Below are 18257 nucleotides of genomic sequence, written 5' to 3'. Positions count from 1 at the left end.
TTTGTGGCCAGATGCGCTCTGATCAGGTTTGTGTGAAATTACTTGAAGAGACTGGAGTTATGTGAAACGAATTTGTAAATAAGGTCACATGTTGTGTAGAATATAGTGTGTGTGTGTGTGTGTGTTTCCATTGTTGAGCTGTTTAGTCACAGATATTTAGTTCCAGTCTGCGGGCATTTTTATGAAATGTTTCCAGCTGTTTTGTTCTTAGTGTATTGTTTGCAACAATGACATCATCAACAAAATCACTTATGTTGAAAGTATGAATGAATGTATGTGTGTACTGAAAAAGAGACGAGCAAACTACAACTACAACACGACAGCCTTAGATGAAATCAACTATGGATAAAAGAAGACATTAAATCTCTCAAGATCTGATTTTATAACTCCAAAAATAGTATTACCAGCTTTACAAACCAGTTTGACAGATTTCTTTCACACATCTACAAAAGTTCTTATTGAGAAATACCAGAGGTTTTTCAGCTCTGGGTGGTTTTCATTTGAAGTCACCTTTATGATGATCAGTGTTTCCATTAGTTGAGCTCTTGGTTTTTTATTTGTTTGTCTTTGGTTGCTATAACAGTGTGTTTCTAAAACTTATTTGCAGTAACGAAGGAAATTAGATCAGGTGATGTTGGCTGACTATTGATGGTGTGTATATAACAATCATAAAGTGTGCTTATTTACTGATCATAAGTGTGTTGTGCCATTAATACGTTTAAATTATGTAGCACCAACTCATGAGATCCAGCAGTCAGTTATAGAGGTAAACTATCATAACACGTCAAAGTATCATCAAGTTATGTTTAACACAGGCTTTATTTTACATATAAATTGAAAAGCCCCATTATAAAACCTCATAGGAAAATCTCGAAAGGAACCAGCAGCAAATTAGTTTTCCGGGTTCTGACGTCACACCTGCACCACTCTATTAATGAGGGATTTTAGAAACATTACCAACAATTTTGAGGATTGTACGATGAGGGTTGATGTCTAAATGTGTCTCGATACTCGGTTTAAAGGTTTTGTACTTAAAATGTTTTATGTCATAGAGAGATGGTGTTCATTTTATAGTACAGTGATCTTTCTGTCACAACAGCTTTATTAACAGTCCACTACTGTCTCAACATTTGAGTAAAACATCAGTGATTAAGCCATTTTGTCACTCACTCAAATATCGTAAACATTTAACTTCAGTTCTTTACTTTTTCTGTAACAATACCCAATTGCCTTTAGTAAAAAAAACTATTGCAATTGTTGAAAGAGAATTAACTGTAAAAGTCAAGGATCAAGAGCACATCTCATGGAAACACCGATCACCATAATGGTGAGTTAAAATGAAAGTTTTAATGAACCATAAAAAAAAAAAAAAAAAAAAAAAAAATATATATATATATATATATATATATATATATATATATATATATATATATATTATGTTTATAGTTGCTTTAAGCTGAACATGCCAAACTGTATTGGATATTTTACAATTGTGTATTTTTCTTATGTCTGATAGACAAGTCTCTTTCTTTTATCGATGTCCGCTTGCACAAGGCTTAAGCTAGTCCCAGACTAAAATGCATGCTTAAAATATGTCATTGTTTTGTCTCAAGATACACACCACATTTTCTAAGGCACGTTTATAAAAGCTCCTTAAATGTCCTAATTGAACTAAGGCCTAATCCTGGCTTAATCTAAACCCTGTCTGTGACACCAGTCCCGAGTGTTTTGTCTTGTTCATTCATTCTCACACAGGTATTGCTTCACCAGTGAATATTTCCATGTTTCCCACAATCCTCTGGTGCAGTCCGTCTTCAGCGTCTCTAAGTGATGCAGGTCACTTCTTCAAACATGACAGATCTGGATCTTCTCCTTCTACTGTCTGTGCAAATTATGTGTTGTTGTTCTCTGCCGTCTGCCTCTAGCTTTGCCTCTGAAGAACACACTTCACTGGCTGTAAAGTATTGCATTACCCGTGACCCACTGTAGTCTGGTATTGAGATGCAGTGTTCTTGCCAAGAGTGATTGGGCCAACAGTGCATGGAATACATTAACATTCTCACTTAATAGCAAGGCAAAATAGAAGTAATCACAGCAAAGAAAATCTCTTTAATACCTCCCTTATTTCTCCTAGATGACAATGAGATCCAACCACAAGCTAATGGAGATGTTCTCCTGATTAAAAAAAAACAATGATATCATACACATCTCCTCTAGAGTTTCAAAAGTGATCCTGATGTCTCAAACACAGTTAAGTGGCATTTTCGGAGAAACATCTGATTCATACTTGGTTTATTATATTAATATATTTTGTTTTATGAATATCTGAACATGCGATATATCAAAAGAAAGAAAACAGAGCCTCTACTTATAAACAAACAAAAGCAAGCAAAAAAAATATTCTAGCTTCATGCATTCTTTTTTTCTCAACACTTGAATGTGTAAGTTTCATAAAAAAGCAACATTTTGAACAAAAAGCTGAGAAAATCACATTCACAAGGCAAAGTCAGGAACGGATTCAGAACGATGATCAAAACACAGATGGAGTAAATTGAGTCCATCAACGCCCCTAAAGCTTCACAGTCCAGTACCTCGTCCTGCTTTGACATTTCATTCAGTAACACTAGACAGTTTTGATTTATATGTTGTTTGATGATCGCGATTTGCGTCAGCAATGCTTCTATCGCTTGTTTCTGCTTCTTCACCTGTGTTTCACCTGTACTCTTTCAGATGATGTGTTAGAGCACCCCCTACCGTAAAACAGTGAAACATGGATTGCCGGAAAATTCCGTGAGGAAAGAGTTAATCAGAAAGAAATACCAGGATGCCACAAGCCAAGTGAAAAAAGTATGGAAGTTAAATAATGCCAAATGTTTTTGAAATAAAAAAGCCTGTTGAATTGCACTACTTGAAAACAATATGCATTGCATTAATCATGATTGCATTTTAATGCATTGTATTTTTAGGGCTTGCATTTTTATGGGCTGGTTGAATATTTGTGAATATTTCAATTCAAAACATTTCAAACACATTTTCATTATTAAAAATTCAATAATTGAGCATGCATTACATTTTTGTGATGATTATCTGGGTCAGTATATATGCGGAAAAGATGATAAAGACACAAAAGCTGTGTATATGTTTCATGCAATAACTTCATTGTTACTTTCCCTGTGTAGCCTACATGTTATCAGCTTTCTCTACCATGAACGGGATTATAATCGGTTTCCCTCTATACCTCATACTCAAGAATTCCCCTTCCGTCGGGACAAAACGCTTAACGTATCTTAATGGACTAATACAGTGATATAAAAGACCAAACTCGCACCTTACATGCTACAAGCCAAGTGAAAAAAGTGCATTCAAGATGTCAATTGTAAATATATTTCATTCCTTTAAAAAAAAAAAAAAAAAAAAAATTCTAATTAAAAAACAATTTTGAATTCTGACTCACCCATTATTGTTTGGGAATATTGCTTCATTAGCTTAACAACATGCTTTCGCCTGTTGACAGAATGGCAGCTCAGCAGGTTTTGTAATAGAGATTTTTTTTCAAGCATTAATCAAAATGTTAGATACAGAATGAGACAACTAAACATTGTGCAGTGACTTCGCAAAAACCCATCATATCTGTTAGCTCAGTTACCCATCATTCACTAACAAGCTCATATACTTTGGCACTGTGTCATGGGAAGAAAATGAAGCGCTTTGAGAAGCCGTCCTCCAGCAGTCGTGAAGTATGACACCAAACAGCATAACACAATTAAATATGGATTACTGAGCCACTGGTCTAATTACCAACAAACACACTGCTATTTTTACTGTTTGGAGGGAAGCCCAAATATGAGTAATCATCTTGAGCGGTGCAGAACTGATTTGATGCTAAGCCACGGCAAGAATTTACTAATAAGACTGCCTGGCAGGATTCATGGCCACATGAAATGCGAAACAGTGCCAACTATGTTGGGTATGAAGGTTATGAGCCCAAGTCCTCATATAATCATGATGCATATACAATACAGGAACAGTTTGTCCATAAAATTAAAGCTTTGTCATTTCACTCAAAAAAATAAACCTTTAGCTTTGTAAAGTCTTTAATTAATTAACGAGATCTCGCCATATGCGAGATCTCATAACATGAAATTTCAGTAAAGCTATATTTTTCTTTTATATTTTTCTAGATTTATTTGACGTCATCCTCAACCTAAACAAATGTTCCACTCTTCCCCGACAGCAACATAGTGTTGGCCCAGATCCGGCCCACATCCGGTACACGCTGAATCCACGTTCCAGATGTGGGATCTGGGCTGACACTATGTTGCTGTCGGGGAAGCAGTGGTAACCCTCAAAATGCCAATATAGAAACGGCTCTAAATCACAACAGCAGCATGCTTCCCCTTTTCTCAATCTTGCCCAAAAAAAACAACAACAACAAAAAAACCCTACTTTCCCCATCCAGTTAACGCAAAGCATGCAGGGAGCTATAACTAAACAACAACCATTCAATGCTGACAATGACAAAACCTGTAAAAATGTCCTGTATTTTCTAGCTCAAACATCATCACCACCATCTTAAAGTGGTGGTATAATTCCCTTTTCACAAGATGTAAAATAAGTCTCTGATGTCCTCAGAGTGTGTGTGTGAAGTTTTAGCTCAAAATACCCCACAGATATTTTTATATAGCATGTTAAAATTGTCACTTTTTGAGGGTGAGCAAAAACACACCGTTTTTGTGTCTGTCCCTTTAAATGTAAATGAGCTGCTGCTCCCGGCAGGGGGGGGGGGTATGGGGAGAGAGCTTCAAGAGCTCGTGTCCTTTTACCTCACAAACACATGCACTGAAAATGTCAATGTTTATGTTCAAACCGGAGTCAGACAATGATGGAGAGACTCAAGAAGAAGTGACAACATGTAGAAGCAACAGGACGTTTCTGAATGGTTAGTTGATGAATTTATGTAGTTTATGTGTAGTATCTTCTAGTCATTGATTAGCATATTCTGTCTTGATAATCTATAAATCGTGTTCAGGGGGCGGGGTTTATGTAAATTTTAGGGTTGGTGATGTCACTAACCCGGGAGGAATGTGGTGTAGTCTCTACCAGCCGTTTGTTGTAGTCCTTAAAAAGTGATTTCTTTAAAAGCAAATATCTCCCTTTGCTCTGAACTTTGAGCATCGTAACTTTGCAGAAGTTGTTTATGCTCAAACAGCAACATTACACACTAACTAAATTAAAAAAGTGAAATCATAATCAACCACCCCTTTAATACTCCATGAAGGCAGAGAAAGTCATAAGAGCCTTTTTTTCCCAACACAAAACAGGCTGAAAATCATACAACTCAAAAAAGCACCAAACTAATGGTGCTATAGCTCTTAAGAAAAAAAGGCTCTTATGCTATAGCACCATTAGTTTGGGGCTTTTTTGAGTTGTATGATTTTTAGCCTGTTTTGTGTTGGAAAAAAGGCTCTTATAACTTATGATTGGAGTGTATACACTCCAATCAGAGGCTGAGAAAAAACAACTAGTACCCATAATACAATGCAACATGTGCAGCCAAAGTAGTGAAGTTCCTCTTAACTTCTGTTCTCCACACATTACGTCATTACACAACAGTTTTCAAAAATAGTGGTCAATAACACAATTCACTCATGAACAGAGCTATTATTGCTGCTTACTAACTCCTGACAGACACCGCAAATTTTCATTGACAAGTAGCTCGGACAGAATGCCTTCTCAGGAGTTTTGTTCTTCCCTCCTTCCAGCTCTTTTGTAATCCGAGTTGATCACACCTGCCATTCACACTTATTAATCCTTTACTGATCCTTTAGCTTCATTACTGATATCAGCCACATCTCGAGCAAACAGCGCAGGGTCTTTGTGTGTTGAATTCGAGTCATTACGGGCCTGAACCTCCAGTGAGCGGAATCACAAACACACATCACACTGCTTTTGTTCCTGGAGAAATCCGCTTTCTGAGGCCAAGATGTGTTTTGTCAGGGATGCAGAGAACGCAGGATTTGTGCTGTAGTTCATTCATCTCTGAGGACCAACATGATTTAAAATAAATTCATCTTGTAATTCACAAACAATCTTGTCTTGTTTATTTGTGGGTAAAGAAATAGCAGGATCAATCTGACGGTTCTTTGTGACATGAATTGTTGCTTGAGTCCACAATCACAGAGTAATGGTGTGTTGACGTAACGTGTTAGTTTGAAGTAGAAACCACACACAGTTAATGTAAGACAGCAATGTAAAGGGTTAGTACACTCAAATTCTGTTATTTTACCTTTTCTAAAAAGAAAATGTACTGGTAATTTTCTGTTTTTTCATGGATTTTTTAAAGGTGGTAAATCTCATAAACCTTCATAAGCCTGTTAACAAGCAGAATCACTGAAGGAAAGAAGAGAACAGGAAAAGAGACGAGCAGAAACACAGGAACTACATCTGACTTATAGACGCACAACATTAGATCAAATCAACTGCAAATAAAACACATTAAATCTCTCAAGATCTGATCACACAACTCCAAAAACAGCATTACCAGCTTCACTCACTACAAACCAGTTTGATGTTATCTCTGTCATAAGACTTCAAAAGTTCTTATTTAGAATGAACTGGTTTAACTTGTAGTTTATTGAAACTTTTGTTTGAAGTCACCATTATGGTAATTAGCAAAATGCAAGGAAAAAAAGAAGAAGAAACAAGCATATAAAGCTTTGCTTATGCACATTGTAGCCCTTGAAAAAAAATGCTGTTTGTTCAAAAGGTTGCTTTTTAATTAAACCTAATCAAAAGTGTTGATTAAAAAGAATGCATGAAGCTATAATGTTATGATTATTTATTTTGATATATTGCATGTTCAGATATTCAAACAACAAAATATTCTGGGGGCCATGAAATTGCACAAATTTTTTTTTAAACGCTGGCGATGAAAGAGTTAATTACGCAACACACTTATTATCAGTGAATTAGGCCACTTTTTGATGATTATATTATCAGCAATAGTTAGGCAACATCACCTGTTCTCATGTTTTGCATATATGTTTCATAAACACACTGTTAAAGCAGCCAGAGAAGACAAAAATAAAAAGTCAAGGGCTCAACTAATGGAAACACCGATCACCATATGGTGACTTCAAAAGAAAAATGATCTAGAGCTAAACACCTGTTACTTCTCAATAAGAACATAGACATGTCAAAAGAATAAAAATCAAAATGGTTTGTAGAAAGTGAAAATGTTAATGCTGTTTTTTTTGTTTGTTTTTTTGCTGTGTTCACCTAGTTAAAGTGTAAACGCGAGCTCACACTTCAGGTCAATATTCCCTGTTGACCCTCTTCTGGAGACGGACGGCTCACTGATCGATCGGGACACTTCACTAGATCAAATTATCCCACACGTCTACGAGTATGAGCCCGCCACATCTCTCCTATTTGCTTTCCACATTCTCATCAGCAGATTGTGGTGTTTCACCGCGGCTCTGAATCATTACAGTAAGACGAGAGCGAGAGTGAGTTCCCACCGTAATAGATACGGGCCGAATAAACGTGCCTGTTGCTTAAGGACCGACAGCAACACTTATTTCATGCAAACAAAGCTCGGCTGTCAGAGGACTTCAGCCGTCTGAAACGTAATGAAAAAGCAGAACGCAAACACTTGAATTCCAATACAGTTCATTTCTCACGTACACAAGGGAAATGGTAACGCAAGAGAAGAAAAAACTGTCCGACTGGAATTGAGAACAGCAGAGAGAGAAGATCTGTCGCGTGTTGATGAAAGTGAAAGGTCGAGGAGTTTGTCGAGACTCTTCCAAACACTCATTGCTCAACACATTTTGGCTTGAAGCTGACATCGAGAGACACCAACCATCAGAGAATCAAACAATGTTTTAAAATGAAACAATTCAACAAGTTAAAATGAGGATGCAAGTTCAGATCAGTCTATAAAAGATTTTTCATTGAAAACAAGCATCTTTATTTTTAGCATCTTTAGTGAATATATTTTTATCATAGGCCTATATGTATGAGATCAATACAGTTTTTTCTCTAAATGCATCTGAAAACCATCAGTCTGATCTCAAAAATAAATAAAAAAAAAGAGCTAAACCCAAAGTTCTGAATGAAAATGTAAGCCTGATAAGCATTCCTTCATTCAGTAATTGTGAGCATGTGTGTGGTTATTTATCACCAGTGTACAGTCTGATATCAGATCCGTCCACCAACATCCATCTGAAGCACTTCATCACATGTGACTGTAATGGAAATATGATGCTTTATGGTTTTGCATTGAGTACAGTACAGTATGTGCTCAATGATGAAATCAGGTGCACTGTGTGATGAAAGATTGATGTAAAGCGCTTTGAGTGCAGAGAAAAGCGCTATATAAATGTTATGAATTATTATTATTATTAAAACAGAGAGTGTTTAATCCTGTTAACACAAGACTATAAATCCAGCCAAATGAACACTGAAAAGTGAGGAGAGGAACGTTAGGATAAGAAAAGGACAGAATATAATCTCTTCTGGTTTTGATTAAGCTTAAATAAAATAGCACAGAGAGAAAATATTAACAACTGCTAAAAACTTTTGTTGTTTGAATTAATGAAATATTCAAACTTTGACTTCACTGTTAAAAATATTGTTGGTTTGAAACACCTTTGTGCATTAGATTGGTTGTTACACTTTGCATTTTCAAAAGTAATGCCAACATAATTTACCATGTAAAGCAGAAACTCAATTGAGTAAGCTACAGTATGATTAGACATAAAAGTAAAGTTTTTGTGCTTGAAAAATCACCTCAAATTATAAGGAAATTAATTTTGATGTAAATTCTCAAATTGCTTAGGAAATCAGAGCATTCGCAGATTAATTAAGTGAATTTATGCTTAAAACAAGAAAAGAAATGCCAATGGAGACAGAACAATAAACTTGTTTTTCCTTTTCCTTTTCTAACCTCATTTTATCTCATATTTTTTCTTATCTTAAGTCATTTTGCATTTCAAGTAAATATTTGACATACATTTACATTCTTAAAAATCAAGATACATTTACTCTGACATGCAAAATGACATGAGATGAGAAGTCTTGTTTTCTGAGCAGCGTATCAATATTAAATGAGTTTATGCTTAAAGCGAGAAAAAAGAATTGCAAATGGGGTCAGAACAGTAAACTTGTTTTCCCACAAACATTTGATTTATGAAATTTTATCATGACATTCGATCTCAAGGTTATGTATCTTGAATTAATAATGATGTACTAGAAAATGTCAAAAATACTGAGGAAGAACATCACTTTCAATCAGTTATTATTGGTAAATGAAGATTTATTATCAGGCACCGGATGCTGCTCTTCTGGCCACTGAAATCACAGCGAGGTGTGTGAGGAACTCACCGGGATCATCCTGCATCTTCTGTACGAGCAGCGCAACATAGACACACACGTGTGTGAGGTCAGCGGGAGATGGACAGATGGACAGATGGTCGTGAGAAAGATAGGCTGCCATCTGGACTCCACCTGTCCTGAAAGAGTGAGAGCCTGTTCATAAAGCATTAGTTCAGAGGAGTGTGTTTGGCACTCCTGACGCCCCGCTGCGCTCGCAGGTGACCCGCATGAAGCACACACACTTCACATGATGCTTCAGAACACAACTGCATGGAGGCTTTTCTCTTCGCCACTCTTAAAAATAAAGAGTGTTTTTGCGGCGATGCCATAAAAGAACCTTTCCCCAAAGAACCTTTCAGTCAACTTTTTTCAGTTTTTTTTTTTTTTTTCTTACAGTGACAAACATATGAATCATTTAAAGAACCTTATTGGAAAGATTCCAAAAATGGTTCTTCAATGGCATTGCTGCCAAAAAAAAAAAAAAAAAAAAAAGAGTAGAATCTGCCAAAAGCACCTGCCATTATTGTGTGTAATTTGCATCAGGGCTCTTTGAAAGCTCTTCTCCACTCTTAAAAATAAAATAAATAAAAAACTCCCTCCCCCCCCCCCCAAAAAAAATTCTCTTTCCCAAAAAAGAACAAAACAAAAAAAAAAACCTTCCCTTTCAGTCAGTTCTTAAAAGCAACATTTTTTTCTTACAGTGAAGAACAATAATCATTTAAAGAACCTTATGCAATGGAAAGCTTCCAAGGTTCTTAATGGAACCATCAATTCCACTAAAGAACCTTTATTTTTGAGAGTGATAAGAAAAAAACTGGTTCTTTTGAGAGCTGTTCACTGAATGGCTCTTTGCTGAGCCAAAAATGGTTCTTCAATGGCATTGCTGCAAAAAAACCCCACACATTTGAAGAGTGTAGAATCTGCCAAGAGCTCCTGCCGTTTGTGTGTAATTTGCATCAGGGCTCCACGATCAATCCACATGAGGGCGGTTCTTCTGTTTTGGCAGGAGATCGCGGTCATGTGCACGTGTGATCTGAAGCTAAACCCGAGCGTCTGTGTATTTTGTCTTCATTATGTGCTGATGGCCTCTGGTGCTTCACTGGAGCTTTTTTTGGACGGTTTCAGGCAAACCCAAGCTGCCAAACCGGCTGCGCTTTGCACAACATGGCCGCAGTCTCAGACACGAGGTGGATCTCTGAGAGTCTCGCTTAATGGAGACATTTAATCTGTGTCTGGTGTCTCTGCCAGGACAGCAGATGCGATCTGGAGCTGAGGACTGCACAACTGCTGAACCGGTCAGTTTTACTGCGTCTTCTGGAGATCAGAGATGCAGGAGTTTGAGCAATGACTAAAGTGGTCGAGTCCAGGCTTCGGCTTCGAGGACAATGTGAGATTTTGCATATTAGTACAGTCAGTTTATGAAAAAAGGTTGAACAAATTGCAACAGAAGCAAACTCAACTGATTTTGTATCCTGTGTCCTGAGTAAGGAAAAAAAAGCCCAGAAGAATCCCATTAGGGGAAAGTTTTGAAAAAGACCCAAATATTCATACGCCTATTTATTCTTTTAGATATCATAATGAAAATTAATGAGTTGCTTACTTAAGACAGTATTCATTTTTAAGAGATGGGGTTTGGGGTTGGGTCCGTGGGACTGTTTCTGGGGGACGAGTCTGAGGGAAGAACAGGAGACAATGGTAAGGAGAATGCAGAAGACAAAAGGTATAGGCAAAATAAAAAGTCGGACCCAGCCCCAAACCCCATCTCTGCAATAATAATGAATAAAGGCTGGTTTCTAAAGTACTTCTTCCTGCCTCTATATGTATTAATGCTCATGGGTAGCCATAATGGGTTCCATTCAGACCTTAATATTAAGTATTTTACTGTTATGTGTCAACAAGATTCAACAAGACATTTTCACCTGGCTATACCCAATGTTTAGATCTGTTGTGGTATTCATGCAAATTAGCACATACGTAATTAGATTATGCACCGTTTGTCCATGTTAACAAACAATTTTAAAAAACATGTAATACATTTTTTGTTTGTCTTGATGTAAGTAATTAACTCAGTAATTTTCATGGTGATATCTAAAGGTTAAAATTTTTACCCAATTCACGTAAGAAAAAGAATGAATAGGCGTATGAATATTTGGGTCTTTTTCGAAACTTTCCCCTAATGGGATTCTTCTGGGCTTTTTTTTTTTCCTTACTCAGGACATATTGAGGATACAAAATCAGTTGAGTTTGCTTCTGTTGCAATTTGTTCAAGGTTGACCCCCATTTTGGCTTAAATGACTGGACTATATGATCTCCATGGGAATCACCCTGATTCATGATAAATCGATTGCATTCCATCCAAATGATGGTCTATGGAAGTATAATCTACCATTCTGTTTTCCATTGATGCCAAAAACATTGGTGATGTTCTCTTTAGGAAACCTCAAATAGTGAGCAATCTCTGGGATATCCTCAAAGAAATGCTGATGGTTCGGGTTTTATGATTGCATGCACAATAGGATGGAAAAAACGGATGGATCTCTCAATCATTTCTTCTAGATGGCAATGAGATTAAAAAGTGTCTTCTCTAGAGTTTCTCAACAAATTGTGCTCAGATTTATCCATTTGACCTCAAAATAAGAGAATAGGAATTGAAAAGAATTAAATGAGTTCATATGGATGAATCTGAGCACAATTTGTGGACAACTATCTCATTTGTCGAATATTCTGAGAGATTGATACTCAAATGAAACTCCACTATAAGAAAGAGCAACATCAGACCAAAAAATGTATTCACATTTTTGAGAAACATCTGAGATTAAATAAATGCAAAGATAAACTCTAACTGTGAAAGAACAATAAAAATATTCTGAAAGCTCAAAAAAAGATCTCGATATGTTTTCAAATTCTTCCAAAATCAATTGTTCAGAGATGCTCACGTCCAAGCTCTTGCATTTTCTCATGATTTCTTTCTAGAAACATCTGAGATTGAGTTGATATTTGGCGGTATTTGAGCATTTTTACTTTTATTAAAGATTTGGTTTGATTTAAAAGTGCACTGGGAATATACATGTGTGTACAATCTTAAAAAAAAAGGTTTTTAATTTTTATCCATGTCCAATAAACATGCCTACCGTATTTAAAGTTTGTACGTTAGCATCAGCGCTGCTTTTAATAAACCCAGAGGCCAGCAGTCGTGCGGTCGAGCTTCATGAGGGAATCCGCTCCATGAAAACCAGACGATGTTTTGAATCAGCGGCTCTCGTTGATGACTATAGCTGATGTCCGGCTGAGCTCCGGTCACATGACCACATGCTTCTTACCCACAGTCCTTTGCGGTGGGGTTGTGGACTGAACCACACTTGGGACAGCTTCTGCTACCACTGGCTTTACAGAGACAGAAACACATCCAGAAATATATGATCATCGTTCTGAAATAGAGCAACATGAATATGTGACTGTCCCAGCAGAGAGAGCAGCATCTGTGTCTCGTGTCTGCATGCCTTTCATCACTCGCTTTATAGACGTCTGTCGTACGAGTGGTTTCCTCTCTTCCTAATGAAGCAGACAGACGTCATTAATGCACTTTCACATGCTTCATGATGTCTGGGAACTCTTGAGTTCAGCTTGGAGTGGGAATTATGGAAGGGAACGAGTCTGTTGCATCACAATAAGTGTATGTGATTGTCAAAACATTTGATAACTAAACAGAATTTATCAAGTTTAGTGACAACGTGTTCCAATGTTTACTACTGCACTGTAAAAAGTGAATAGTTGGATCAACTTAAAAAAATAACTTCAAATGGTAACACCTAAAGAAATTAAGTTTTCTCAATTTAAATAACACGTTTTATCATGAAAAATCTGATAATTTAAGTTGAGAAAACTTAATTTCTTTAGGTGTTACCAATTGAAGTAATTGTTTTAAGTTGATCCAACTGTTCACTTTTTACAGTGTGTTTGACACAACCCAGACAGCAACATAGTGTCGGCCCAGATCTGGTACGCGTTGAATCCACATGTGGGCCGGATCTGGGCCGACACTATGTTGCTGTCTGGAAAATTCATAAGCTTGCGATTTGATTATGATCTTGATTCAATATCGATTAATTTGGATAAATATCAGGTACAGTAGCTACATGTTACTATAGCGCTGAGCACAACTAGAAAACGTTTTAATTTTGACAGAATTTTCTGTCTTTTATCACTGTTATACGGTAGGGGGCGCTGCTACTCATCTTCTGAACGAGTACTAAATCTCCAGATCAAAACACACATGAAGAAGCAGAAACTAGTGATAGAAGCATTGCTTACACACATGTAAAATAACACAATCATCAAACATTAAACAGAATATAAATCAAAACTGCCAAACATTCCTGAATGAAATTACCCAGGGCGAGAGACAGGACTGTGAAGGTTATGCACTCGATGGACTTTTGATCAACGTTATCCGATCCGGATGTATTCTTTTCAGATTTCCTGCAATATTCCCGTGTTTTCCGTGACCGTGGGAACGCTGAGAGCCGATGAACCACATTGTAAAAAAATTATGATCAATAAGTTATGACAACATATGTTATTACATTACTTTAACTCATCAAAATAAGTTTAGTTTTCAACTTTTTTTACAAGCTATACAAGATTCAGCTCATTTTTTTAAAAGTCAGTTTAATGTAATTTAAGTTGAAATTACTAACATCCAAGTTGATTGTACTTAATTTAAGACTTAAAGCTGTAAGCTGTTTCACGTTGGCTCAAATACAGTCAACTGTGACTCAAAGACCAAGTCTCTACATCTCACACGTGTCAATCTCCACTTCCTGTCTGGCTTTGTGTAAATATTATTAATGTCTTGTAAATGACGTTCACACACACACACACACACACACACAGGTTAATCACTTTTCAGTGAGTAAGAGTGTGTATGCTTGGAATGACAGTGTGTTATCCAGCTTACTAACACACGGCTCCAGAGGACTGAACATGCATGTGTTGCTTCTGTTCCCGGCGTTCCTCGTTTCCCACTTCCGTCTTGTGGTCTCTGATGTTGGGAAGAAGTTCCTGGCAGCTGGGATTTACTGTGCATGTAATTGGAAAGTAGATTCTTTAATCATAACGTAATTTATGAGTTTGGCCTCTTTGAAGCTTTAACAATTTACATATAAAAACAGAGAGAAGTGTGTTGTGGAGCTTCTACTGTACAGACAGAAACAGCGGCAGATCAACATCCATGTTTCTATTTAAGGAATAATTCAGTTTCATTTCTGGGTGAAATACTCTTTTTAAAAAGGTTTGCAAAATGAACTAAATCCATCAGCCTTTCCCTCACGCTTTGCTCTCTCACACGCACACACACTAAAACTCTCTCTCACACATTTATACACGCTCTCTTTCTCACACACACACACACACACACACACACACACACACACACACACACACACACACACACACTCTTTCACTCATTCACACTCTCTACATACACACACACTCAAACTCTCTTTCACATACTCACGCACACTTATATACACTCTCTTTCACTCACTCTCACTCTCTCTCTCTCTCTCTCACACACACACTCTCTCTCTCTCTCTCTCTCTCTCTCTCTCTCTCTCTCTCTCTCTCTCTCTCTTCACTCACACTCACGCACGCTCTCTATCACTCACTCACACACACACACACACACACACACACAGTCCATCTGTGGAACCGCAGATAAGTGTCCATCTCTCTTTCACTCATTCACTCTCTTTCACTCACACACACACACGCACACTCAAACTCTCTTTCACATACTCACGCACACTTATATACACTCTCTTTCACTCACTCACTCACTCACACACACACACACACACACACACTTTCCCTCTTTTTCACTCATACACGCACACTCTCTTTCTCTCTCTCTCTCTCACTCTCACACACACACGCACGCACACACACACACACACAAGCTCTCTTTCACTCAAATACACTCTCACATACTCACGCACACTCTCTATCACTCACACACACACACACACACACACACACACACACACACACACACACACACACACACACACACACACACACACACACACAGTCCATCTGTGGAACCGCAGATAAGTGTCCATTACATATGAACTTATTCTCAGGCAGGTTTTCCCAAAAGGGTCCTCAGTGGAATATGCAGCTTCCATGGCAACAAAAACCCATAGCAACAATAATTCTCCGCTTGCGCTGAACTGGAAAAAATGTCAGTGTCATCAGAAAGTGGATGAAATCACAGGAGGCTCACAGAGAGGCAGATGTTTGCTGTGACAAGCAGTCGTTCCAGACGTGATCTCAGGAGGAAACATCAAGCCTGGATGTGAAAATCAAATCCTGTAGTTGCATTTACTTTCATAAGGTTTTTTTTTAATGCATTGTCACATTATTGTTGTCACATACATTATTATCATGACAATTGAGAGTATTTCCCCTACAAATTCTCATTACCATACTGAAATAAATAAATAAAAATTTTGCACTTGCATCTCATTTGACATTTTTTGCAGTATTATTATAATGACAAACACATCCCCCTGCAAATTCTCATTGCCATAATTACAAAATAATAATAATAATAAAGTAAAAATATTTTGCACTTGTATCTAACTTTACAAAAAAATATTTTTTTGCATTATTATTATTATAATGACAATTAACACATCCCCCCCCCAAATTCTCATTACCATAATGCAAAAAAATACAAATAAAAATACAAATAAAGCAGCAATAATAATTCTGATGTATCATGATGTATACTCACAAATGTGATTTTTTTTTTATAAATTAATGTATATATAAAAAAATTGAAGAAAAAAAAAGAATTCTGAAATCATAAGACATGTAAATATTATAGACATTATTAAATTTGCTCATCAATTAGTTTATTCCTAGAACCTGAAATATTAAAAAAATGCACCACAGATTGATTTTACATACTACATTTATTTTAAAAAAGCAACCAATGTCCCATCTTACACAAACTCAATTTACAGAGAAACACATTTGTAAAAGCGTAGAAACCAAAGTGTTATCTAGCAGCATCCAAATGTTGGAATGAGGGAGAAAAACAAAAAAAAAGACAAATCATCAATAAATCTATGTATCGGACACAGTCCTGGCCGTCACAGTATCGCCTGCCTTGCCGTTTCCACTTTAATAAAATAAACTACTTTAGGTTAAATAAGCTTAAATAACAGTGTTAAATACAAGACACTTGATTGGAGGTTCTGTACAGAGATGGACAGTTTTGGCATGTGACTGTGGTTCACTAGGCGTGTGTTTCAGGAACAGAGAGCGAGCGACTTCATGCACACACACCGGCTTCGTCTTTCCTCTGAGGCACGATCTCAATCGCAGGACTTCTTCAGGAAACCTTCAGGGATGCTTCTCCGATCAGCGCCAGAACTCGTGGACAGAAATCATTCAGGAGACGTTGAACGTTTTGATTGTATGCCTTTCAATAACGGAGGCAGAAAATGGAACTTTTGTGAAGGAAATGCCTAGTTTTGATGCGTTACATTCATAATCCACCTCCAGGATCTGATTCAGTACATTCTGCCCCGCAAGTGAACCAACGACACCAGCGAACACCAGCCAAGTGGCTTCCTCAGTCCAACATGTACTTACATTCTACATCTCATTGGAATTGCAGTAGGAATTGGGCTTTGCTAGCGTAGGTGGATGCAGTTCTCCAGTGGTTTCGGCCTCTCGTTTGCCCTGAAGACCCGGGCCGACGGAGTCTCCATCAAGGCTTCTTGTCGATGGTGTGGAAGAACCACTCTGTGAACCTCCTGAGCTGAGCGGCTGCTGTCTGGCTCTCCTCCTGCAAACGCATGTTGTCCTGCCTCAGGTTCTGCACCTCCACCTGCAGGATCGCCTTGTCCTCCTTCTCCTGCACACACGAGAAGAACAGCGTTTTATGGTGATGCTTATAATATGATATCATTGTGTGGAAACGAGCAGCTTGGAGATTCTTCGAGAACATCAAATCAAACAGGTGGAAGGGCATGAGAGTAAAAAACTGGTGTAGTGTTTAACGTAGAAATTGCTAGTAAATTTCACCAATAATTTAACAAAAGTAATTAACACAAAACAGCATGTTAGAAAATTAAATGAAATATTTTGAAGACTCAAATTGTATTTTCTTGTAAAACTCTAATCATTTTTGTTTTATTTACAACTTCAAATAATCGTGTTTTTTTTTTTTTTTACAGTGTTTAGGATAAAGCAGATTTTAAAACTTTTAGATAATACAGATGCCCAAATATTCTCAAATTCTGTAAATTCTGAAGGCTCTAATGTTGTTGAATTAGAAATGGATAATACTGTAATTTGTAATTATTTATTATATTTTATCAAATGTTTATTATTTATTTGATTTTGTATTTTTTTTCAGTATTTTTTTAAAACGACAATTTTATTCATGACATTTTATCTTATACATTTTTTTTGTATATTTTTTTAGACATTTTTTACACAATATTTTAAGTGCTAATAATGTCAAACAGTAGTATTGTGAAGGCAGCAATGCTGTCAAATTAGAAATGGATAATGCTGTAATTTTTTTTATTTCTTACATTTTATCAACAAAAAAAATATTTTTGTAATTTTTACATTTTTTTGTAAAAATTGGTTATATTGTCAAAATCTAATATTTCGAAGGCGGTAATGCGCCCAAAACAATTAAATTCATTTAATACATTTTTACATGATTTTTCTCAAAAAAATTTCTCAGTATTTTGCACTGAGATGTTATTTAAGAGAAGGAAAAGTTTAACAAATAAAAACAATGGCACTAAGTTCTAGAAACTTTAAATGAATATAGATGATCTCCGTCTCATAAC

General features: G+C 36.7%; 1 protein-coding gene across 6 annotated transcripts in view; it reads right to left on the bottom strand.

Moving 5' to 3' along the window:
* Positions 1-16336: 16336 nt before the first annotated feature.
* The window catches only part of LOC307148969 (signal-induced proliferation-associated 1-like protein 2), a 138149-nt gene continuing 136228 nt past the window's right edge, over positions 16337-18257 (bottom strand). For all 6 annotated transcript variants that reach the window (XM_079854954.1, XM_079854951.1, XM_079854952.1 and 3 more), the window contains one exon: positions 16337-17305. In XM_079854954.1, coding sequence (XP_079711080.1) covers positions 17159-17305 — 147 coding nt within the window. In that variant the 3' untranslated portion in view covers positions 16337-17158. The remainder of the gene's footprint in view (positions 17306-18257) is intronic.

The sequence above is a fragment of the Squalius cephalus genome, assembly GCF_949319135.1.
Source record: "Squalius cephalus genome assembly, chromosome: 21".
Classification (NCBI taxonomy): Eukaryota; Metazoa; Chordata; class Actinopteri; order Cypriniformes; family Leuciscidae; genus Squalius; species Squalius cephalus.
The sequence above is the reverse complement of the archived record's forward strand: the minus strand, read 5'-3'. Positions and strand labels throughout refer to the sequence as shown.